This window comes from Dendropsophus ebraccatus, chromosome 14, assembly GCF_027789765.1.
Source record: "Dendropsophus ebraccatus isolate aDenEbr1 chromosome 14, aDenEbr1.pat, whole genome shotgun sequence".
NCBI classification, from domain to species: Eukaryota; Metazoa; Chordata; class Amphibia; order Anura; family Hylidae; genus Dendropsophus; species Dendropsophus ebraccatus.
Window position 1 is genome coordinate 7,310,090 of NC_091467.1, and position 25,529 is coordinate 7,335,618.

The window sequence follows — 25,529 nt, forward strand, 5'->3', positions numbered from 1 at the left end:
CAATAGGGGCTAAAGGGGTATTCCAAGATAAAACTAACTTGTCCCCTATCCATAGTTTTATCTTGGAACGCAACTTTCACTATATATGAAGTTTTATATGCACAGGAGTGCGATTACCTGACAGTTCCCATTCCCTGACCTATCAAAGGTTTGTTCTAGAAAGTTCCCACCTATGGGATGTTGAGTCAGTTTCTTCACCATTGGGGGATTAGTTCAGTTGCAACCCTCTACATCAGGGATGGGGAACTTTCAGCCCTTCAGCTGTTGCAAAACTACAATTCCCATCATGCCTGGACAGCCGAAGGTTTAAAGTGACTCTGTACCCACAATCTGGCCCCCCCCCCCCCCCCCCCCCAAACCACTTGTACCTTTGAATACCTGCTTTTAATCCAAGATCTGTTCTGGGGTCCGTTCGGTGGGTGATGCAGTTATTGTCATAAAAAGAAAAAAAAAAAAAAAAAAAAAAAAAAAAAAAACTTAAAATTGCAGCCCCTTGCCCAACGGCCGGGGCTTAAGAGTATCTGTGCCCTAACTTTGCACCCCCTTCCTCATCATTAGGAATGCCACTGGAACATTTTCTCCTGTCTGAACATTGCACAGGTACCTTAACAATCCAGCCCATTTGCCGTGCTGACACAGGTGAGGAATAGGAGCATTCCTAATGATGATGAGGAGGAGGGACAGAGGTTGTGCCAGCCTAATGCATACACAATCTAGGCTCCGGCTGTTGGGCACAGGGTTGCAAGTTTAAGGGTACAAACACACACAGCGTATACGCAGCAGATTTGATGCTGTGTTCAGTTATTTAGATCTAATCTGCTGCGTATCGCAGCAGTAAATACGCAGCGTATATGCCGTGTGTGTTTGTACCCTAAAAGTTATTTTTTAGGACAATAACTGCATCACCTGCCGAACGGACACCAGGACAGATCTTGGATTAAAAGCAGCTATCCGAAGGTACAAGTGGTTTGGGGGGGGGGGGGGGGGGGAAGATTGTGGGTACAGAGTCACTTTAACTTCGGCTTTCCAGACATAATGGAATTGTAGTTTTGCAACAGCTGGAGGGCTGAAGGTTCCTTATCCCTGCTCTGAGTGAATCTTGAGGGATTAGCTGCGCCCTGTTGTTCAATCCCAGGGCCTGGATCTTGCACTCAGTCATCTATTCTACCATGAGGCGGTATTCTCTATACCGTGGGCACTTTTGACAATTCTTCACTACATAGACAGATCCCTCTGGTAGCCTCCTATGAACTCTACAAAATCTTCTAAATCTTCTAACTAAAAGCCTACTGAAAGACAGTCCTGACTCATATCTTACTTATTCAAACCTAAATCACCCAAGTATTTCTAAGGGAACAAAAGCCACCACACAAGTGCAGAACCAATGACTAAACTTGTGCAGAGTATTAAGCCACACTGTCACTTTAAGAAACACTCCGGTAACTCATTCAAGTGGTTAAAGAGAACCAATCATGGACGAAAAGCAAAAAAAAAAAAAAAAGTTTGAAATAGTTAATTACTTTCCTGTCTTGCGCCGGCTCTTTTCAAAAGAGCCAGCGCGAGACAGGAAGCTCCCATCATGATGACGCCACTTGCGTTCCACTGTACCACTGCTGGCCACCATGACAAGTGCCGCAGTGGTACAACACCACTTGCCCTTGCAAGTTTCACCTAGCAACCCCTGGTTACCACAAGTAGTGCCCCCTCCTCATTCCAAACAATAGTTATACTCCCCTATCCCTGATCCTACCATGAAAGAAGCGGCTGAACTCAACCTCTGACACAGCTGCCCCAGAAGACAGGTGACCTTAGCTTTAGGAATGAGAGACCTGGTCGGCTCCAATGTTGGCAAGTGTCAAACCTATCTAGGGAACGTTGGGTTGTTTTCCTTCTAGCACACTTGTGAGAAGGAAAGCCTCCTTGTCCTCATGCCCCCGCCCCCCTGAAAAAAAAAATAAAAAAAAAATTAAGGGAGGAGTGCGTTGCAGCCATCATATTCTTGCGCTTTATTTAGCAGGTTGCAGTTTACAGAATATACATTCTCTTACTCAAGCATTTACCATAAGGCCAGAATAAAAGCAGTAGAAATACTTCAAGAGCACAGCCAGTCAGAACACAAAAAGTGAGGAAAAAAAACAAAAAAAATACATCCAGAAGGTCCCCCCCACATGGTGCTCGTGTCCTGCGATTCACACATTAGAGCCCAAGACGTGCAGATCAGTCATAAGGTGCAAAACTCTTATAAAAACCAAATGCAAGAATATGGGATTATTTTATATTAGATAGAAAATATTCATCATTTTATAAATATTGTGATTATCGGCCGCCGCCCCACCACCAACAGGACCCCCCGAATGTGTCAATTACTACATGCTATAAAATCATATATATTGGATCTTCCATCCCACCAGGGTGCCAGGAATATCAAGAAAAAAAAAAAAAAAAAAGTTCTTTTGGGTTTACTGACGATCTCGAAGTAAAGAAGTCAATTTTATTCGGATGGGCCTCGTCATCAGAACGCGACAAATAAAGTTACAACATTCACATACAGACAGTTAAAATCTAAATGAAGGTCCTTGTGGTCGAGTCACCTCCGTCTTAGAGAGTCCATCTTCATCTTCTGGGGGTTGATAAAGGTCGTTAGGGTTTTCATTAAGTTACTCCGGAGCAGAACTCCTCCCTGTAGAGTAAAAGTTCTCGTTCCAGACTGCTGGTCAGTGTCTTCCCAGGATGGCGAAGGATTCAGACATGCTGCGAGACTTCAGGAAGCTGCTTGGGAACTTCCTTTCGTGGCTTTTATCCAGAACGTCCAAGATATATTCCTCACATTTTATACAGGTGTCTATGCAGGTCCAGTCGTGTGTGATCCTCTTGACAAAGGAATGATCATCTGCTTCGTCTTTGGGGTCGAAAATCAGGGGGACGCTAAGAACAAAATAGTGATGAAGTTACTATATCCATCTATCCTTGGACACATACCCATCTCGAAGCATTAGGGCCAGTTCACATGGAGTAAAATTGGTGGATTTCTCCACGGTAAAATCCCACCAGCCTCAGTGTCATACTGGCAGTCTATGGGAGGCTCGTGCACTTCCTCTCTCCGCTCTGAAGAATTGACGAGGTACGCGAGGCTCCCATAGACTGTCAGTATGACACGGAGGCTGGTGGGATTCTATGGTGGAGAAATCTGCCACTTTTACTCTGTGTGAACTCGGCCTTAAGGGGTTATCCAGTCTGGGGGCACTTTTTTGGGGAGGAGGTGGCGGAAATAAAAGACATCCACTTACATCCCCGGTTCCAGCAGCGGGTCCCGCATCATGGTGCTCCGGTGCCCGATTCCCGGACGCTTCCTGGTGTTTGATGCCGCCCGAGACACTACGTCTAAGGGCCGCTCTGCCACTCAGTGAAGGAGGCGGGATCCGTTTGAAGTCCCGCCTCCTTCACTGAGTGGCTGAGCGGCCCTGAGACGTAGCATCTTGGGCAGCGTCAAAGACCAGGAAGCTGCCGGGCACCGGAGCGCCGTGATGCGGGACCCGCCGCTGGAACCGGGGAGGTAAGTGGACGTCTTATTTCAGCCACCTCCTCACTGGTCCCCCCAAAAAAGTCCCCCAGGCTGGATAACCCCTTTAAGGGCAGCATCAGACATCAGCTACATCTCCTGTCCAATAGGGTTGGATTGTGTTTGTACCCGAAACCTTTATAATTTTAGGGCCAGTACACTGATGCACTTTTCCTTTAAGGACTACATGGCCATAGTTTTGCAATTATGACAAAACAGGTGTGGTGACATCATAATGGCCGCTCAGCCAGTCAGTGACTGGTATAGGATGCCGCTCCAGTCATTGATTGGCTGAGCAGCCAGTCCATCAGCCGGGTAGTGACATCATTACAATTTGGGGAAAGTGCCTTCCGTCGGGGGTCTCTAGGCCAGTCCCGCCATGGGGAGAGATACGTTCCTACTCCTGATCAAATTCCCCCCTGCCAGCTGCCAGATTTAAAAAAAAAAAAAAAAAAAAAAAAAAGAGAAAATGTCCGGACCCAGATGGAGATTGGACCCCTGTGTATTAGAGTTTTCTGTATTTCATGGACCCACAAGTATAAAGTTTCCTCAGACTCCTCACCTGGAGTAATCCCAGCGCTTCACCTCCCGGTACAGCATCTGCTTCCTTTGGGCTTTGGAGAAGGGATCATCACCACGGCTCAGGACCAGAGCTTTGAAGAAGCTGATCGGCAGGTGCATGCATTGCTTGAAGGGCATCAACATCTGCACAGAGGAGCACAAACCCGTCCTAATACACAGTGCTGCCCTGCAAGATGCCCATCCCAGTGCATATCTACAACTGTAGGTGGTGGCATCTGCACAGACCACCACACTATGTGGATCAGAATACAGAGTCCAGCCAGATCACCCGGGACTACTACCCCCAGGCTGCTCTGGACTACACATCCCATCTTACCTCAATGTGACATTCAGGGCAGATAGTCCTGCAAAACACAAAAGACAACATTGTAACCTACACAACATGGAGTAGTGTTCTGCTTGGATGGAGATGAATGGCGGGTGGCTGAGCGGTCCCATGGGTTCTCAGCACAACTTCATTAGAGATGAGGGAATCTTGAGCACTCAGGTCTGTCCCAACCAGAGCGTGTGGCATTCGAATACCGGTGGCAGTAGTTGGATGCCACCCTATGGTGTCCTGGTGGATAGTCTATGGCTGTATCTAGGTTTTCCAGGACACCATAGGGTGGTATCCCAACTTCTTCAGCCACCAATATTCATATGCCACACACTTTGGTTCGGACAGATCTGAGTGCTCAAGATTCGCTCATCTCTAATGGAGTTGTATTGAGAATCCATTAGCGGCCATGGAATCTGTCCGTTCCCATACCTCCAGTAGGGTAGTATGAAGTGGCTCCATACGTGGCCTCTCCATTCATTCCCTACCACCATGGACCTTCTAGTGGTCATGGACTTCGGTCCCCTTCTTCTAGGGGTCAATGTAATAGGGGGCCCAGTCATCAGATCCCACTGATCTAACATTTACCCCTTATTGTACCTGTCACAGACTTTGCAGGAGAAGAGCCAGGAGAAGAAGTGTCTCTTCCGATAGCAGCTGGAACAAACCTGGAAGAGGAGCGAAGAGTCAGCGTCCTCCCCCACATCTGACCATGGTCCCATCCATCATAGGGAACTCACCTTGTACCCAGGGAAGTCTTTACTTGATGCGAGCATTAGCATTTCCATCTTCACCATTGTTCTCCGTACAGAGATCAATTCCGAGACAGTCGGGGGTAGCGGAATCCTTGGCGTGTACAGACTCTAGAATGCACAAAGTCTACTGAAGTTTTTGCTATGAAAGGGACAGAATTGCCACAAAAATATGGAGGAGACAGCAAGTCTATGCATCACATAGGTCACCCATTGGCTGCAACTGGACAGGTGTAATCCTGCTGCAGAGTAGATACCAGGGTCCTCCAGATTATGGCTGCTCAATGGAGGAGCCAGCTGACAGACACCATGGTCCTACAGGGTCCTCTCCATCCAATACTCAGTCCTATGGACCTGCCATCTTCTGGGCTTGGCTCCTACCTGCTTACAGCTGCTGCCTTGGAAGGAGCCCTCGTAGGAGTTTGACCTCCTGTGGGTGTACGACATCTGATCACAGCTCGACATACTGTTCATTCTCAGGTCCACTTGTGAGGAGGTGAGTACAGGGAAGAAGGACAGATCTAGAATAGAATGGATGGAGAATAGAATGGTGATGGAGAAACAAGTCAAAAGACTCAAACTAGACAAAGATGTCTGACCAATGAGGAACCCACACTCCAGTGACCCCTATACTGCACGGTCAGGCACAGGGCCGGCCTTTGGGGTGTGCGACCTGTGCGCTTGCACCGAGCGGGGTATCGGCCTGCTCTTCCAGGCAGCTGCAGCACATGGTTTTCTCCACACTGAAGTCCTGCACATAGATTATCAGTGCAGAGAGATAACCTCTAACCTCTGACCTCTGCCCAACCTAGTGATCAAGGAAACTAATGCAGCTAAATTGGGTCTGTAATAAAGGTAACTGGTGTGGACAGTAGCTGTTGTAGCAGAGCTGTGTGGGTGGTCAGGGTAGCTGGTGCAGTAGGGCTGTGTTAGTGACGCCATCTGGTGCATTAGAGCTGTCTAAGAGTGTACAGCTCTGCTATACCGAGTTCAGTCATCACTAGAGCCCCTATTCCACGGGCCGACAGTGAGGAGCAAATGAGCGCCGACAGCTCCTCGTTCCCCGCTCGCTGACGCCTTTATTTAACGCAGCAGCAGGGAGCGGGTGATCATAGGATATAGCAGCAGTCTGATGCCGCCACTCCTATTACATGGAGAGACAACAGCAGATCGTTGCTATACAAGTCGTTTGTCCTTCAGCATGTTTGACTTCCAACAATCGTCGGCTGATAATTGCCTCCTATTCCACAGGACGATTATCGGCAGAATATGGCCGACAATCCTTCCGTAGAATAGGGTCTTAAGTGATAACTGTACTAGGTATAGCAGAGCTGTTTTAGTGATCGGGCTATTTGGAAGAACAGGATTGTATTAATGATAATGACTAGTGTAGCAGAGCTGTATGAGTGATCCTGGCACCTGGTATAGCAGAGCTGTATGAGTGATCCTGGCACCTGGTATAGCAGAGCTGTATGAGTGATCCTGGCACCTGGTATAGCAGAGCTGGACGAGTGATACTGGCACCTGGTTTAGCAGAGCTGTGCTAGCGGATAAAATAGCCTGGCACAGTCCCTGATGATAGTGACAGGTGACGGCTGCAGCCATTGTATCAGACTCTCTGGGTAGTGGTAATAATCTCAAGTACAGACTGTTACAGTAGATGTTATTGTATCTCATAGTGTTCCCAACCTGTGGCTGCCGGTGAACTACAAACTACAACCCCCAGCATAGTCTGATAGCTGAAATAGAATAGTGTAATTTTTACCACAATTTAATAATAAAAAAGTAAACTTATTTTATGTTAAAACTAAAGGTCATTGTAGTTGTGTGTATGGTTGGGGGCTGGGGGGGTAGTTTGTATGGCGGTATTTGTGTTTATAGCTGGGGGGGTAGTTTTATGGCTGGGGGGGGGGGGGGGGGTCGGGTTATGGGTGCTGCACTGCATGTCATTTGGAGGGATGGGAGGCTGAAGAAGCTTTATGTTACCTTAAAAGGGGGGGGGGGGGGGAAACCAAAAAAGGTTTCGCCATGACGCCATTAACCCTAAGGCCGGCCCTGGTTAGGCAGCCATTTATGTGGAGACTGGATGGAGAGGTCCTTTGACATATCCAAGTCTATTTCAATTCAAGTCTATGGATTTTCAGAAATACAAAGTGTCTAGTAGGACCTCAATGAAACAAGGCTCCTAACCAGCAGACTATCAGCTTATACAGCGGGAGTCAGAGATGACCGCCATTACCAGTGCTGCTGGAGGTCAGGTTAGAAAACCTGCGTTCAGATGAGGACTCCAAGCTGACGTCCGGGTGCAGGCTGATCCTGACCTGTAGGGAAAAGAACCAGAAACTGCCATTGTATGTGAAACAGCGCAGGCAAAGTATAGTAACAATCACTGTAAACCAGATATATAAAAAAAAAAAAAATACCCCCCCCAAAAAATTACATCAATTGCATTGTCCACCAGATCAACAGCCGGCGGCCGGCTCCACCTGTTCCCTGTCCGGCAGCTGTGTAAGGAATAGTCACGCTGCACCGAAAACAAGTTGCTGGAAAGTTTAAATTCTTCACCTACAGGGCGCACAAAAAAATAAAAGTTGCATTAAGTTGTTGGAATGAAGCGTATGTAAAAATATATATTTTATCACACACGTTTAGGTGTGCATGTACAATATGTGAGTGATTGATTACAATATTACAGCACAGAGAAAACTGTATAACTATGTAGAGGCTTTAGGACCCTGTTGGCATCTCTAGCTTGGATACAAGATTAGATACACCCTAATTGTGTCCGTCTGGGCCAATGACTGTTCCTCATGTGTGTCCTTGTGGTGTCCCACCACAGGTTTCTTTTTTTTTTATGGTGCGTTCACACCTACAGGATCTGCAGCTGATTTTCTGCAGCAGATTTCATTTAAATAACTGAACACAGCATCAAATCTGCTGCAGATCCTGTAGGTGTGAACGCACCCTTAATCTCCTGTGCACCTCTCAAAAGGCTTCCTCTTTCAGGTTAAAGTGGTGATGAGGTATTTTGCAGTTTCACCACTAGGTGCCAGTGTTTTGTATTTATGTGCATTGCACAGCTGAAGTCAGTTATGGGTTATGTTATTGGTCTACCATGTGTTAGTGATAAAATTAACCCTATGATTCTAATGTCTGGGAAATTCCTTTACTTTGAGACTTCTGATACATGGAGACAATAAGGAATTTTCTAATGATGAACTATTTCACTCAGACATCTTATCAAGCTTTGAAGGACATTAGAAGAAACTGGACTGTTTGTTACATTTGGGCCCTTCAGTGCAAAGAATGTATTGTTCTAACCTTTTCACACGTTATACCACCTTGACTGCGCAGTACAGGAAGCATTTGACCATTTATGGACTGGCCTATCAGAGTGTGACATGTATGTGTCTTGTGACTTAAGACCCCTCCTGTGTTGAAGAGTTTACATACTTTATATGAGTAGTACCGCCCCATTTTCTGTCTATAAAAGTTAACACATCAATAAAGGGGGCGCTTCCCAAACTTACATTACTGATACGTACATCAGATGTCTGTGTCTGGGATTTTAAGGTTTAAGCAGAACTGCAGCTGCTATATAGATATTTTTGAAACCATCCTCTACCTAGGTATTTGACTTTTCTCCATAGAGATGGGTCAACATCTAAATTTTAACCTTATCAGTGACCTCTATGTCTAGCCAATCTTTTCTCTTCTTTCTTATGCAGACACTCATCCCCACCACTCACAGGGAAGTTCACTTTAGGTCCCTGTAGGAGGAGCTACATGGTGGAGGAAGTGCACATTCAGTTCTTACCAGAGGGAAGATGCAAAAGCAGCTGTTTTTTGCAGTAGCCAAGCCAGGGCCTGGCTGCTGCCAGGACCTGTCAGGGACAACAAAAGGGCAGTCTAGACTAGACACTCACATGTAAAGATGCAGCTAGAGACAAACAGTTCTTTAACTTCTACCACTACGTTCAGTATGCAGTGCTAAGCACTTAAAGGCAGAGGAGTCCAGGAACACCATAACCCAATCCGAGAACACGTCTAAAAAGCGCAGGGCAGTATGCTAAACACAAGAGGAACTAGCCTGGATAAGACAAAGGCTACGTAGACCACCTTTACTGTAGCTATCTCGCAGTGCAGGTAACTGGGACACCCCCGGACACTTAGCTAAGCCCAGATAACTATGGCTGGGGCTTGTAGTACCCCGAGAGGACGAGTCACTCGACACTGTAGGGCACAAGGTGGTCAGACCAAAGTCTAAACACAACTACAAGTAAACATCTCACTATAAAGTAAACCTCTTCAAGTTCCGGAAGAGCGCATACAGTTACATTGGGGTGGAGCGCCTCCAAAACACTTCTCTCCAAGCACCGCTACAACTACCTCTCTTCTATTCTACTCCTCCAGCACAACAAGTTCGAATACTAAGAGTCTGTGTCAAAGATTTATCTATTCTACAGAAGTGTACTGTTATCCTGAAGAACTTGACAGTAAAGCTGTTCTATTTTTACATCACTGGGACTCTGTCATACTTTGTACGCACCATCACCTATACACACAAGATTGGGTCATTTTCCCCTTTCTGTGGGTGGCGGTACTGATAGTCCAGGTGGGTCAGTTGCCACTCAGGACTACCGTGACAAGAGCCCAAGGGACCCACAACAACCCGGCGGGTCACCGACCATCTTGAGGACACAAACCGGCCATCTACAAAGCAGGTACCATCACCACACCTGTGTGCCGGACTAGCACTGGCATTACAACACTAACACCATCACTGGACGCACACCACAGAATTGGCGTCACGGTTATCCCAACTACTGGCAGAGTAGCACATCCTTATGTAACAACTACTCCTAACATTCGGTCAGAAAGGTTTAGATGAATTCCTTGAAACTATAATCCTGATTCCGTAAGTAAAAGAGTCATTGAGTGCGCCAGAGGGATGCCTACCAGTCACCGATCCCTCACCAAGAGGTACACTACCCAAAAGTAGCCTCTGAGCCCTAACATGAGAAAGCACCTTCACTCCTTATGACAAGACTCCATGTGTACTATGACCCAACCTCTAATTACATATCTGCAGGACGCATCTTACAGCAATCTGACTATGTGCAATATATAGCTCTCTCTGTCTGCAATACCAGAACCAACCACATAGTCGAATGGCACCGTGTCTGTGAGAGACACACACACACACCACCTTGCAGTGCAGTTCTGTGTATATCAGAGGTTGATCGGAGCGTCTTGGAGGACTTAATCTCGGACATCAGTAAGTCATGGAGGCTCGGCTCCTCCTGGGATCGCTCCTTCAGCTTCCTCGCTGATGCCTTAAAGAGAAAGTAAATCAGTCTTCCCTCCTTTGTATGCAGTCTTGTATAGGACCATTGTGTGAACCTCCATTAGTCTCCCATTATCACCATCTCCTCCCAGTCACCCCCCTCCCCAGCCCTAGGGGGCACTGCAGGTACCGGCTTTAGTGTATGGGTGCGGATCAGGTCCAGAATGGCATCTTCACTTTTGCTGGATTTGTTCTGATCACATTCCTGAAATAAAAGGGACGATATTAGAAGTATTGTCATTTCCTTAAAGGGGTACTCCAGCAAAAAAAGCTTTCTTTCAAACCAACTGCTATCAGAAAGTTATATAGATCTGTAATTTACTTCTAAATAAAAATCTCCAGTCTTCCAGAACTTATCAGCTGCTGTATGTTCTGCAGGAAGTGGTGTATTCTTTCCAGTCTGACACATTGCTCTCTGCTGCCACCTCTGTCCATGTCAGGAACTGTCCAGAGCAGCAGCAAATCCCCATAGAAAACCTCTCCTGCTCTGGACAGTTCCTGACATGGACAGAGGTGGCAGCAGAGAGCACTGTGTCAGACTGGAGGGACAGAGGTGGCAGCAGAGAGCAGTGTGTCAGACTGGAGAGAATACACCACTTCCTGCAGGACATACAGCAGCAGAATTACAAATCTATATAAACTTTCGACAGAAGCCAATATGAAAACACCTTTTTTCCCCCCAAGTTCCCAATATACTGTCGCCTCCAGAGCTTCATTCACAATTCTGCCTTTTTGCTGGTCTCACTTCTGCCCCCTGCGGGTAGTGTCTGGTACAAACATCTCAGTATATAGACAGATTGATACAACAGACGTTATGGAGTAGCTAGGAGAGACTGCAGCTTTGGCTGTGACTGGAGTGTTAGCAGTGCAGTATAGTCACCTTCACCGGCCGCAGGACGTATCTCTTAGCCCGGATGTCGTCCATCAGGAGCTCATATGGGGTAAGCTTGTACTCCAGGGGCAACGCAGTGTAGAGACGCTGGTCAACCCTGCGGAGACTGACCCCCAGCCGGACCTCGTTCATCACCTTGTTCCATGCCATGTCCTGCCATTGTCCACAAACATTAAACTCCGGTCAGCACCTTAAGTAGCTGTTATATTATAGGGAATATCCAGGATTAAAGAAACAGTCTTCCAGAAACAGCACCACTCCTGTCCTCAGTTTGGATGTGGTATTGCAGCTCTGTACCATTGAAGTGGATGGAGCCGAGCTTAATACCACACACAACCTGACAAGAGTGGTGCTGTTACTAGGAGAAAGCAGCCATGTTTTTCTGATATACCTTTAAACCAGTATGGGCCCCTTATCCTAAGGTATAAGATGTGAGCAGGGGGGCGACTTATTATATGACAATATCAGAAGCTATTCCAGAAGAGTTACCAGGTTATCGCCCGTACTGACAGGATCCTCTTCACACCTAGGACTCTGCCGGATAGGAATCTGGAGGAAAAATTAAAAGGGCGTCAGGCCAGGATGAGGGCAACACAACTGAACCCCAATCTGTGGGACAGCTGTAAGCCACGCCCCGAACTGCCAAAAACCATTCAATATGCTGCAAAATCTTTACAGCCTGTGGAAGACATATACATAGAGCACCGTACCGGGATTTTCTTGCCAAAACATTGATATAGTAATCCAAAACCCAGCCTATCCCTACATCATATTGCAGTGATATCAGATTCCTAGAAATTCAAGATTAGAGGAGAAATCCCTTTAAAGTGATTGTACCACTGGGAGTCACAATATAAGATTTCTATAGAACCTGGTTGGCGTAAATGAGCGGATTCTAACACCTCTGACCGCTGCCGAGATCTTCTCTGTTATAGAACTGTGTGCTAGTTTGGTGCCCTAGAGGCGGGTCCGGCCCACAGATAGCCCCTCCCCCTTGGTGACGCAGACAGATTTTACTCTGAAGGAGGTGTGTCACTGAGGGGAGGAGATACTTGTGCACTGGGCCCGCCTCCAGGGCACCAAACTAGCACATTTGCACACACAGTGGAGGAGACGCAGGCAGCAGTTGGAGGAACAGACGGCCATTATAATCTGATCATTTCTAGTGGTAGAATTACTTTAAGGTGAATTTCTCACAGGTTTAATACAGGCAGAGGTGGAAGGATAAGAAATGTCTTCAATGTATTAGATCTCACATCTTTCCTTTTTCAAATAAACTGGTGTCAGAAAAATAGCTTATATTTAAAAATCTCCAGTCTTCCAGTACTCATCAGCTGCTGTGTGTCCTGCAGGAAGTGGTGTATTCTCTCCAGTGTGACACAGTGCTCTCTGCTGCCACCTCTCTCCATGTCAGGAACTGTCCAGAGCAGGAGAGGTTTTCTATGGGGATTTGCTGCTGCTCTGGACAGTTCCTGACATGGACAGAGGTGGCAGCAGAGAGCACTGTGTCACACTGGAAAGAATACACCACTTCCGGCAGGACATACAGCAGCTGATAAGTACTGAAAAACTGGAGATTTTAATATAGAAGTTATAAATCTTTAGATTCCGATAGAAGACCACTGGCCCTACAGGATAGGTTACAGGATCAGGCGGTAGGCGTTCAGGCAGATATCTGCATCAGTCATACAGTGCTGCAGGTGGTGCTCTGCTGTCACACAGGGAGGTCCAAAGGTAGGTGGACAGTATGTGTAATAGGGTTATGAAGGGGGAGATCAAACATGGTGGAAAGTGACCATGGCTCAGTCGCCCCTAGCAACCAATCAGATTCCACCTTTCATTCCTCACAGACTCTTTGGAAAATGAATTGATTGGTTGCTAGGGGCGACTGAGCCAGAATACAGAGAAGGCTCCCGGCCCACCAGGATATGCCTTCAGACAGTGATGGAGAGGGCAAAACGGCCGTGGGCTGGGAGTGAGCGTTCTCCGCCATGCGTTTTTGGTGTCCAATAAAGATGTATTTTACAGTGAACGCCGCTGGAGAGTTTTCTGTATAACTTTCTGACACCAGTTGATTTGCAATAATCTTCTGAAATAAAGCTGTCCAGGCATGATGGGAGTTGTAGTTTTGTAACAGCTGGAGGGCCGAAGGTTCCTACCCCTAAATCTATGGGGTCACACCGAGAGCAAACAGTGTCTCCAAATGTCATAAGGTACAAGAAAACCAGATCGGGCCCCAAACCTTTTGCTGTAGTAATGAGATTTTTGGGCCGTAACAATGACACAAGCCATGTAATAGAAGGCGTCCATCTCTGTATCACACGTATAACGCATGGCGGCGGCGGCGGGTCATCGGACGTGTGGTCAGACTATTGTAGTCTGTAGCTTCTCACCTCCACCGGCCGCAGGGCGCTCCTCTTAGCCCGGATGTCGTCCATCAGGAGCTCGTATGGGGTAAGCTGGTACTGTACAGGCAGCGCGGTGTAGAGACGCTGGTCAACCCTGCGGAGACTGACCCCCAGCCGGAGCTCATTCATTACACGACTCCACATGGCGCCCTAGGAAAGAAGAACCAAGATATTACTCCCCAACTGCTGCCGGACTACAACTCCCATCATGCGGCTGTCTGATGGGAGTTGTAGTTTGGATACCATATAAACGTACCCAGTTATCACACATCACCAGGACGTCCTCCTCCAGCTCCTCATGGGAACTCAGCCTCTTCAGACCCTGCAACATAAGACACAAGGAGTAAAGCCAGGGCGACAGCGCCAATCTGTATCCAGGGACACTGGGAGTGGACGTTACCTGCTTGGACAGCTGGATGGTCTGCAGGAGGCCATCCATGTCCTTATACTCAGCGTATAGCATGCGGCAGACCCCCCTGTAATGAGTGGGGGCCTCCGAAGGAACCAACAGCCTCTCGACACAATCCTATAGAGACAAGAGGTGATGGAGATCTAAGTCTTTGCATAGAGAACTATCCCCCCCCCCGCCGTCCTGTGATGCAATACCTTGATGATGTCATTCAGCGTGATGTCATGCACTGCGGGGGAGCTGCTGACGCTGTCCAGGCCCAGCATATAGAAGAGCAGGCTGTTCAGAGAGTCACTGAGGACCCGCTCCACCTCACTGCCGAGACCCCAGTCCAGAGCAGAGTACACCACCTTCCCCAGACGCTCTATAATCTGAGAGACACAGGTGTATCTAAGCCCGCGATACCATCAGCTGTATACAAGCCTATTGTATGTGATAGGGACTGCTGAGCTACAAATCTGATCCGATGTGCTACATACAGTCTGTCAAACCATTATATCTCATGTGTGATACATCAAGTATCACATGACAGGCTTAGATACAGTGACTCACAATTGCTGTGATTTATCAAGTGATATCTGTATCTAACTCTTATTATGTGCTATATGGTATACTTATCGTGTCTGATCCTGTCTGGTGTATCTACTCTTATGATGTGGGACACTGAAGCACAGAGAACTACAACCCCCATCATCATGAATTGCCTTACATGACTGTATACTCACTCAGATATAAGCGCTTACCCTTTTCTCAGACACGTTGGGGTCCTTGGTATCTAGAAACCACAATGAAGAGTTTAGCAATAAATGTTACATTGTACATTATAATTCAGTAAAGATGCACAGTACAATAATACTCTATTGTACATTATAAGTATTAGAGTGTATATTATACTGTGACCACTAGGTGGCGCTTTATACTAGAGAATATCATCTACCACTATACCAGGCTCCCAGCAGCCAGAAGGCAATACTCTCCAGCTGCTGCAAAACCACAACTCCCATCATTTCCAGACCACTGGGTATGACAGGAGTTGTCCTTTCACAGTAACTTTATTAGTGTATCATATTGCATTACTTGGAAACATTTTGCATTAAATTTTTTAAAAAACAGAAAAGTTTTGATTTTACAACATTTGTAAAAGTTATAGAAGTTTTTCCATAGCCTTGTGGCCTTTTAAGAGCGTGAACACTACAACTGCCAGCATGCTTGATCACTTACCAGGGGTGTCTGGAAAGGAGAGGGCCCCATCGTGGTGAATGCAGATGTGCTCTGTCCCCCGCAGGGGTGGGTACGAGCCGCCCCCCAGCAGCCGCAGCTCACAGCTACATTGGTAGCACAGGGCCCAGGCCTGCTCCTCACTGACCGGCTGCCCACTCCCCTGTAACACGCTCCTCAGCCTCACCTTACCAGGGGGCTCAGGGGGACCCCACTCATCCATAATCCCCCCAAATCCTCTCCTCTCCCTATAAGCAGTCAGTGTATTATTCACAACAAGCAGAAGGCTACCATAGGAGCATCATCAGCCTGCCACCATCCTCATCCTCACCGCCTCTTATAGAGCACAGGCTGCTCCAATCTCCACAATCAGCCCCCAACATTAACCCTTTCACCTAGCTCTATGGCATGTGTGCTGCTGCTGTAAAACTACAGTCTGCTTTACGGCTGATCGGATTTACAAAAATGGTGGCAAGAATCCTAGGGGAATTTACTAAAGCTTTCTGCTATATCACAGGGGCCCAGGCTGTATAAGGGGCCGTGTACCTGCAATAGCGGCCAGCCAAACATGCATGAGTTCTCTAAGGAGACAAGACTGATACATTGTACATAGCTAGTCCTGTCTATATACAATGCTCTGTGAGCTCCAGACTGATACATTGTACATAGCTAGTCCTGTCTATAGACAATGCTCTGTGAGCTCCACAGCCTGGATTCCAGACTGATACATTGTACATAGCTAGTCCTGTCTATAGACAATGCTCTGTGAGCTCCACAGCCTGGATTACAGACTGATACATTGTACGTAGCTAGTCCTGTCTATAGACAATGCTCTGTGAGCTCCAGACTGATACATTGTACATAGCTAGTCCTGTCTATAGACAATGCTCTGTGAGCTCCAGACTAATACATTGTACATAGCTAGTCCTGTCTATAGACAATGCTCTGTGAGCTCCAGACTGATACATTGTACATAGCTAGTCCTGTCTATAGACAATGCTCTGTGAGCTCCAGACTAATACATTGTACATAGCTAGTCCTGTCTATAGACAATGCTCTGTGAGCTCCACAGTCTGGATTCCAGACTGATACATTGTACATAACTAGTCCTGTCTATAGACAATGCTCTGTGAGCTCCACAGCCTAGATTCCAGACTGATACATTGTGCATAGCTAGTCCTGTCTATAGACAATGCTCTGTGAGCTCTACAGCCTGGACTCCAGACTAATACATTGTACATAGCTAGTCCTGTCTATAGACAATGCTCTGTGAGCTCTACAGCATGGATTCCAGACTGATACATTGTACATAGCTAGTCCTGCTCTCAGCTGTACCCAGTGTAGACAATACTCTGTGAGCTCATGACTGATACATTGTACATAGCTAGTCCTGCTCTCAGCTGTACCCAGTGTAGACAATGCTCTGTGAGCTCCTGACTGATACATTGTACATAGCTAGTCCTGCTCCCAGCTGTATTCAGTGTAGACAATGCTCTGTGAGCTCCAGACTGATACATTGTACATAGCTAGTCCTGTCTATAGACAATGCTCTGTGAGCCCCACAGCCTGGACTCCAGACTGATACATTGTACAAAGCTAGTCCTGTCTATAGACAATGCTCTGTGAGCTCCACAGCCTGGACTCCAGACTGATACATTGTACATAGCTAGTCCTGTCTATAGACAATGCTCTGTGAGCTCCACAGCCTGGATTCCAGACTGATACATTGCACATAGCTAGTCCTGTCTATAGACAATGCTCTGTGAGTTCCACAGCCTGGACTCCAGACTGATACATTGTGCATAGCTAGTCTTGTCTATAGACAATGCTCTGTGAGCTCTACAGCCTGGACTCCAGACTGATACATTGTACATAGCTAGTCCTGCTCAGCTGTATCCAATGTAGACAATGCTCTGTGAGCTCTACAGACTGATACATTGTACATAGCTAGTCCTGTCTATAGACAATGCTCTGTGAGCTCTGCAGCCTGCACTCCAGACTGATACATTATCTGTGTACACCCACCATAAGGCCTGAGGGTAAGGGGCGCAGGGCTCTGTGTGTGTGGGTGCCCACCCTGGGTGGTCCCATTGCCCCTTGTGAGATGTTACCCAGGACGGATTAGCTGTGTGATGTGTGAGTGATTTGGTGGGCAGTGACTGGCAGCCATGATGGATCCCGCCGCTCCCTGTCAGGCAGATAATAGGCGGCTAATCTTCAGGCTGTCCCATCTGCTTGTTGCTGTATTTCCAGGCCGGATAATCTCCAGCGTGTTAGGATGCAGACGGCTGCCCGAAGAGGAGAGGCAGGAAAACACCGCAGAGCCATGGCAGGAGGGGGCAGCCATGACACCGCACCCTGACATCACAAGCTATTCAGGGTCTGGGGAAAGCTGGGTGACAAGCAGGGGGACACCATACTGAGAGGAATCTGTGCTATTGTCTTCTCTCTGCCTGAGAAAAACATGTTCTTTGCGTTCCAGGAAGTTTTTACGTCAGAAAATAACCCATAATTATAACACGCTCCGTCCACGTGTAAAAATACTTCTCCATGGTAAACTGTGTAAAGGTGACAGCGATGTTTATCCCAGAGGCGAAACGTTGGAGTCCATACCGCAGTGCACCACTAGGGGCAGCAGGGCGTACGGGGGGGGGCGATGTATTTGTGTCGGTTTTTACATATGATCACGAATCATTCCATGTGCAAAAATTGTGCAAAAACCTTGAATTGCCCTTGGGCGTGGTTTACAAGAAGGGGCGTGGTCTAAAAAGCATATATATATATATATATATATATATATATATATATATATATATATGAATACCACAGCCAGAAAATGGTGGAAATTATGGCGCACGTCTACGATTGGCAAAGACATCAGTTACTGATTTAACCTAAAGGTCAATGGGGCAGGTGGTACCATGTGCCCAGCAGAGGTGTGAGATGAGCGCGATGGCAGTCCCCATGATGCAACAATATATTACACGCCAGAATTCACACCTCTAATGTACACGGCTCCATTAACCCTCTCAGTGCAGCTGACCTGCCGTGGCGGAAGGACATTAGGCTGTTGCTGCAGTTCAGTGACTATATTTGTTAGTGATGAGCGAATAGTGAGATATTCGAATATTCGCTATTCGTACGAATATCCTGCGAATATTTGATCGAATATTCGTTCCCATTAAAGTCTATGGGAACAAGTATTCGATTAGTGAAAAACATCTATTTGACTATTTAGAGGGTGAAACCGGAAGCTGGGGGATTTGAACGTTTATTGAATATTTATCGAATATCGTACGAATATTGAATATTCGAATATCTCATTATTCGATCGAATATCTATTCGATCGAACAGTATTCGCTCATCACTAATATTTGTATTATCAATATCAGTCCTATCATTATACATGATAAAGATTTTAGATGGCTTTTCACAGGTCTTCCAGCTCTGATCTCCTCCGTTGTGGAGGAAAGACATCAGAGCCGGGAGTGCTGGACAGCTCCGCCGCACAAAGTAAGAAAAACACATAATGAAAACAAACTAACCCCTTTCTACCCTGATCAACGCCCGCCCCCTGTTTCTGTATATAATTGTGATTTATATTTTTTTATTAATTTTCAAACTTTACAGAAATTTACATTAATAAGGTATATACCTTATACTCATGATACAAAGCAAACTCATAAACAATTATAAGCAATACACTAAGTCCCTCCCCCCCCCCCCCTCCCCGACATCTGATTCTCTATATTAGCCTATTATTTTATATATCACTAATTCTCAGTATATTTTACCTTAATTTTTATGTCTCTTATCCTAACTTCCATTGGGGTAAAGCTGCAAATAGTACATGCACCATTTTTGCCAATGTTTATGGGAACTTATAATCCCATCCATTCCTTCAGCTATTGCAGTTTCCATCTTATAATTGTGTTGGACCTTAGCTATAACCTCTAGTGTAGATGGGATTTCACTAGATTTCCATCTTCTAGCTATGCTGCTTCGTGCTGACATTAATACATGCAGCAGTATTACCCTGTCTTGGGGTGGAATGTTCTCAGTTTCCATTGAAATCAATGCCAGACCTGGACCCCAATTTGGTTGGTAACCAAGTATACTTCGTATGAGGTCCTCTATTTGGGACCAGAACATCTTAATTAAATGGCATTCCCACCATATATGAAGCAGAGTGCCATTACTCTCATGGCACCTCCAACATACCGGGGACATATTTGGAGAAATTTTTGCTAACTTATATGGTGTCCTATACCATCGGTATAATAATTTGCGGGATGCTTCTAGGTGTCCAATACAGTGTGATACTCTAGATGGAATACTATATACCGTGTCCCATTCATCCTGTGTAAATATATGACCTAGGTCCTCTTCCCATTTCTTTGTAAAGGTAAATGATTTTCTTTGAGATGATAAAATTCTGTATGTTAGGGCGAGGCCCTTTTGACTTTCTTTTAAGTTGTATAGGAGTTCTTCATATTTTGTTGTTTTAAGATCAGATAATGAATTATTTAATTTGATCGTGTGAAGGCAGTGCCTCAGTTGAAGGTACTTATAGAAATCTTTATTAGAAATCCCATATCCATCAGCTATTTCTGAGAATGGTTTAAGACTAAGGCTATTGCCTTCACAGATATCACCCAGATTCTTTATTCCCTTTTCCATCCAAATACTATAATCAGAATCTAATATCAGTAATTCCATGGTTCTAAGTGGAATCCTTTTTGGTCGTGTAGGTGCTAACACTGTTTTGACTATGTTACTGTTAAAAATCCTACATCCAGCTTCTAATGTAGGTGATAAGTGAGAAGAGGATCTCTGAGATAATCTCGTGTGCCACACCCATGCTCTTAGGTCATAGCATTCTGCTAATTTTTGTTCCAATTCTACCCATAATCTCACATTATCTTTTACCCACCACCATTTTAGCTGCTCTAACACAGAAGCATAATAATAAAGGGAGATATCAGGGCACCCCAGTCCTCCATATTTTACAGGTGTACATATCATTTCTTTCCCTACTCTCGCTCTTTGGCCTGACCATGCATATTGCATTATTATTTTTTGAATACGTTTTAACCAGAATTGGGGGATGTGAATTGGCAGATTCCTAAAATAATATAAGATTTTCGGCAGTAACATCATTTTTATAATTGAAATTCGCCCTATCCATGTTATTGGTAACTTCTGTATATAATTGTGTCCTCTGCCCCCTGTCCCTGTACCTAATAGTCTCTCTGTCCCTGTATCTAATAGTCTACCCTATCCCTGTACCTGGTAGTTTCCCCTGTCCCTGTACCTGGTAGTCTCCTCTGTCCCTGTACTTAGTAGTGACCCCTGTCCCTGTACCTGATAGTCTTCTTGTCCCTGTACCTAATAGGCTGACCAGTACCTGTACCTAATAGTCTCCCCTGTCCCTGTACCTAATAGTCTCCCCTGTCCCTGTACCTAATAGTCTCCCCTGTTCCTGTACCTAGTAGTCTCCCCTGTCCCTATACCTAATAGTCTCCCCTGTACCTGGTAGTCTCCCCTGTCCCTGTACCTAATAGTCTCTCTTGTCCCCTGCACCTGGTAGTCTTCCCTGTCCCATGTCCCTGGTAGTGTACCCTGTCCCTTGTACCTGGTAGTCTCCCCTGTCCCTGGTAGTCTCCCTGTCCTCGGTCCCTGGTAGTCTCTCCTGTCCCTGGTAGTCTTCCCTGTCCCATGTCCCTGGTAGTGTACCCTGTCCCTTGTACCTGGTAGTCTCCCCTGTCCCTGGTAGTCTCCCTGTCCTCCGTCCCTGGTAGTCTCTCCTGTCCCTGGTAGTCTCCCCTGTCCCATGTCCCTGGTAGTGTACCCTGTCCCTTGTACCTGGTAGTCTCCCCTGTCCCTGGTAGTCTCCCTGTCCTTGGTCCCTGGTAGTCTCTCCTGTCCCTGGTAGTCTCCCCTGTCCCATGTCCCTGGTAGTGTACCCTGTCCCTTGTACCTGGTAGTCTCCCCTGACCCTTTACCTAATTGCCTCCTCTGTACCTGATACTCTCCCCTGTCCCTTTATCTAATAGTCCCTACCTTAGTCTCTCTTGTACCTGATGGTTTCCCCTGTCCCTTTACCTAATAGTCTCCCCTGTACATTATACTCTCCCCTGTCCCTTTGTCCTTGTACCCAATAGTCTCCCCTGTCCCTAATATTCTCCCCTGTCCCTAATAGTTTCCCCTGTCTGTTTACCTAATAGTCTTCCCTGTACCTGATAGTCTCCCTGTTCTTTTTCCTAATAGTCTCCCCTGTCCCTGTACATAATAGTCTGCCCTGTCCCCTGTTGCTCTACCTGACAGCCTCCCTATTCCCCATTACTGTATATATAGTAACCTCTGTCACTGTACCTGATTGCTGCTCCTGTTACTGTGTGTGAATTTTGAAAAAAATGTTAAACGTCTAAGCTCTATAACATAATGTCAAAATAATGCCGACACAAAGCAAACATATTGTAAATGGGAATTATTATCTCATTTGTGTTGTGTGACAATCTTTGTTACACGCAGAGAATTTCAAACAAAGTAAATGATAATTTTTCAAATGAGACCGCTCAGATTTGAAAAATAGGACTGGTGTCAGAAAGCTATATAGCTTTGTAATTAACCTCTATTTAAAAATCTCCAGTCTTCCAGTACTTAATAGCTGCTGTATGTCCTGCAGGAAGTGGTGTATTCTCTCCAGTCTGACACAGTGCTCTCTGCTGCCACCTCTGTCCATGTCAGGAACTGTTCAGAGCAGGAGAGATTTTCTATGGGGATTTGCTGCTGCTCTGGACAGTTCCCGACATGGACAGAGGTGGCAGCAGAGAGCACTGTGACAAACTGGAAAGAATATACCACTTCCTGCAGGACATACAGCAGCTGATAAGTACTGGAAGACTGGAAATTTTTAAATAGAGGTTAATTACAAATCAATATAGCTTTCTGACACCAGTTGATTTGAAAGAAATAAAAGAAACCACTGGAGTACCCTGATAAGGACAGTGGTGGCTACAGGGTTAAAGGGGACTTGTTATATGCACTGTATGGGCAGGTGATGCCACGGTAAGATGGCTTCCTTCTCCTTTTGCCCTCCTGGCTTGGGATATATGATGTAAGCTGAGGTGGATACCTGATTCTGGCTTCCTGATACGATCAGCAGGGTCACGCCTGTAGCTGGAGACATATCTGTTATCGTGCATCATATGGAAAGCAATGAGAGATAACGGCAGGAAATCTGTGATAAGCGCACGTATTGTTTGCAGGACCTCACTGATCTCTTTCTATATCATGAAAAGGTTACTTCACCCCAGACCCGAAATGAAACATTCACCTTAACCCCAATGCTCAGGGGCACCTGCATCAGCCAGTCCAGGTGCGTACACCACAACGGGTAAACAGGAGGTTATTGCGCAGATCTATGCAGGCACATTGCACCCTATATGTTAATATTTACTGCCCTTGTTGCAGCTTGAATTCTTTGTATTCCCACTATTTGGAGTTTAGCCAACACATTTCACATAAATCTGCCGGTGACCGGTTTAAAAAATATATATATATATATTCTCAACCTGACCTTTAATCACAGTTACAGTGACCCGGCCCTTTTTAACCTCTTTTATCAATAAACCCAAGAAGCTACATGTATGTGCTGAGAAAAGCAAGAAAATATGGTAGTGGAGGGGTGTTTATACAGCTACTATAATACTGCCCCCAATATACAAGTATATAACTACTATAATACTGCTCCTATATACAGGAATATAACTACTATAATACTGCTGCTATATACAGGAATATAACTACTATAATACTGCTCCTATATACAGGAATATAACTACTATAATACTGCTCCTATATACAAGAATATAACTACTATAATACTGCTCCTATATCCAGGAATATAACTACTATAATACTGCCCCTATATACAGGAATATAACTACTATAATACTGCTCCTATATACAGGAATATAACTACTATAATACTGCTCCCTATATACAGGAATATAACTACTATAATACTGCTCCCTATATACAAGAATATAACTACTATAATACTGCTCCTATATACAGGAATATAACTACTATAATACTGCTCCTATATACAGGAATATAACTACTATAATACTGCTCCTATATACAGGAATATAACTACTATAACACTGCTCCTATATACAGGAATATAACTACTATAATACTACTCTTATATACAGGGATATAACTACTATAGTACTGCTCCTATATACAGGAATATAACTACTATAATACTGCTCCTATATACAGGAATATAACTACTAGAATACTGCTCCTATATACAGGAATATAACTACTATAATACTGCTCCTATATACAGGAATATAACTACTATAATACTGCTCCTATATACAGGAATATACTACTATAATACTGCTCCTATATACAGGAATATAACTACTATAATACTGCTCCTATATACAGGAATATAACTACTATAATACTGCTCTTATATACAGGAATATAACTACTATAATACTGCTCCTATATACAGGAATATAACTACTATAATACTGCTCCTATATACAGGAATATACTACTATAATACTGTTCCTATATACAGGAATATAACTACTATAATACTGCTCCTATATACAGGGATATAACTACTATAATACTGCTCCTATATACAGGAATATAACTACTATAATACTGCTCCTATATACAGATATATAACTACTATAATACTGCCCCCTATATACAGGAATATAACTACTATATAACTGCTCCTATATACAAGAATATAACTACTATAATACTGCTCCCTATATACAAGAATATAACTACTATAATACTGCTCCTATATACAGGAATATAACTACTATAATACTGCTCCTATATACAGGAATATACTACTATAATACTGCTCCTATATACAGGAATATAACTACTATAATACTGCTCCTATATACAGGAATATAACTACTATAATACTGCTCCTATATACAGGAATATAACTACTATAAGGCTGGGTTCACACTACGTATATTTCAGTCAGTATTGTGGTCCTCATATTGCAACCAAAACCAGGAGTGGATTAAAAACACAGAAAGGCTATGTTCACATAATGTTGTAATTGAGTGGATGGCCGCCATTTAATGGCAAATATTTGCTGTTATTTTAAAACAACGGCTGTTATATTGAAATAATGGCCGTTATTTACTGTTATATGGCGGCCATCCACTCAATTTCCACATTGTGTGGACAGATCCTTTCTGTGTTTTTAATCCACTCCTGGTTTTGGTTGCAATATGAGGACCACAATACTGACTGAAATATACGTAGTGTGAAACCAGCCTAATACTGCTCCCTATATACAAGAATATAACTACTATAATACTGCCCCCTATATACAGGAATATACCTACTATAATACTGCTCCTATATACAGGGATATAACTACTATAATACTGCTCCTATATACAGGAATATAACTACTATAATACTGCTCCTATATACAGGAATATAACTACTATAATACTGCTCCTATATACAGGAATATAACTACTATAATACTGCTGCTATATACAGGGATATGACTACTATAATACTGCTCCTATATACAAGTATATAACTACTATAATACTGCTCCTATATACAAGAATATAACTACTATAATACTGCCCCTATATACAGGAATATAACTACTATAATACTGCTCCTATATACAGGAATATAACTACTATAATACTGCTCCCTATATACAAGAATATAACTACTATAATACTGCTCCTATATACAGGAATATAACTACTATAATACTGCCCCCTATATACAAGAATATAACTACTATAATACTGCCCCCTATATACAAGAATATAACTACTATAATACTGCTCCTCTATACAGGAATATAACTACTATAATACCGCTCCCTATATACAGGAATATACTACTATAATACTGCTCCCTATATACAGGAATATGCTACTATAATACTGCTCCTATATACAGGAATATAACCACTATAAGGCTATGTTCACACACTCTGGAATTGGGTAGA

The 25,529-nt window shown here is 44.7% G+C and overlaps 1 protein-coding gene across 1 annotated transcript; it reads right to left on the reverse strand.

Annotated features, from left to right (window-relative positions):
* Positions 1-2,110: 2,110 nt before the first annotated feature.
* Positions 2,111-14,308, reverse strand: LOC138772493 (protein spire homolog 1-like). The gene is made up of 15 exons (XM_069952924.1): positions 14,257-14,308; positions 14,113-14,178; positions 13,842-14,006; positions 11,938-11,997; positions 11,437-11,601; positions 10,687-10,761; positions 10,419-10,545; positions 7,650-7,774; positions 7,449-7,530; positions 5,591-5,730; positions 5,198-5,320; positions 5,058-5,125; positions 4,458-4,485; positions 4,122-4,264; positions 2,111-2,925 (listed from the first exon to the last, which is right to left on the reverse strand). Exons 1-15 carry the CDS (start codon positions 14,293-14,295, stop codon positions 2,715-2,717), a joined length of 1,617 nt encoding a protein of 538 aa, XP_069809025.1. The 5' UTR covers positions 14,296-14,308; the 3' UTR covers positions 2,111-2,714.
* Positions 14,309-25,529: the final 11,221 nt, after the last annotated feature.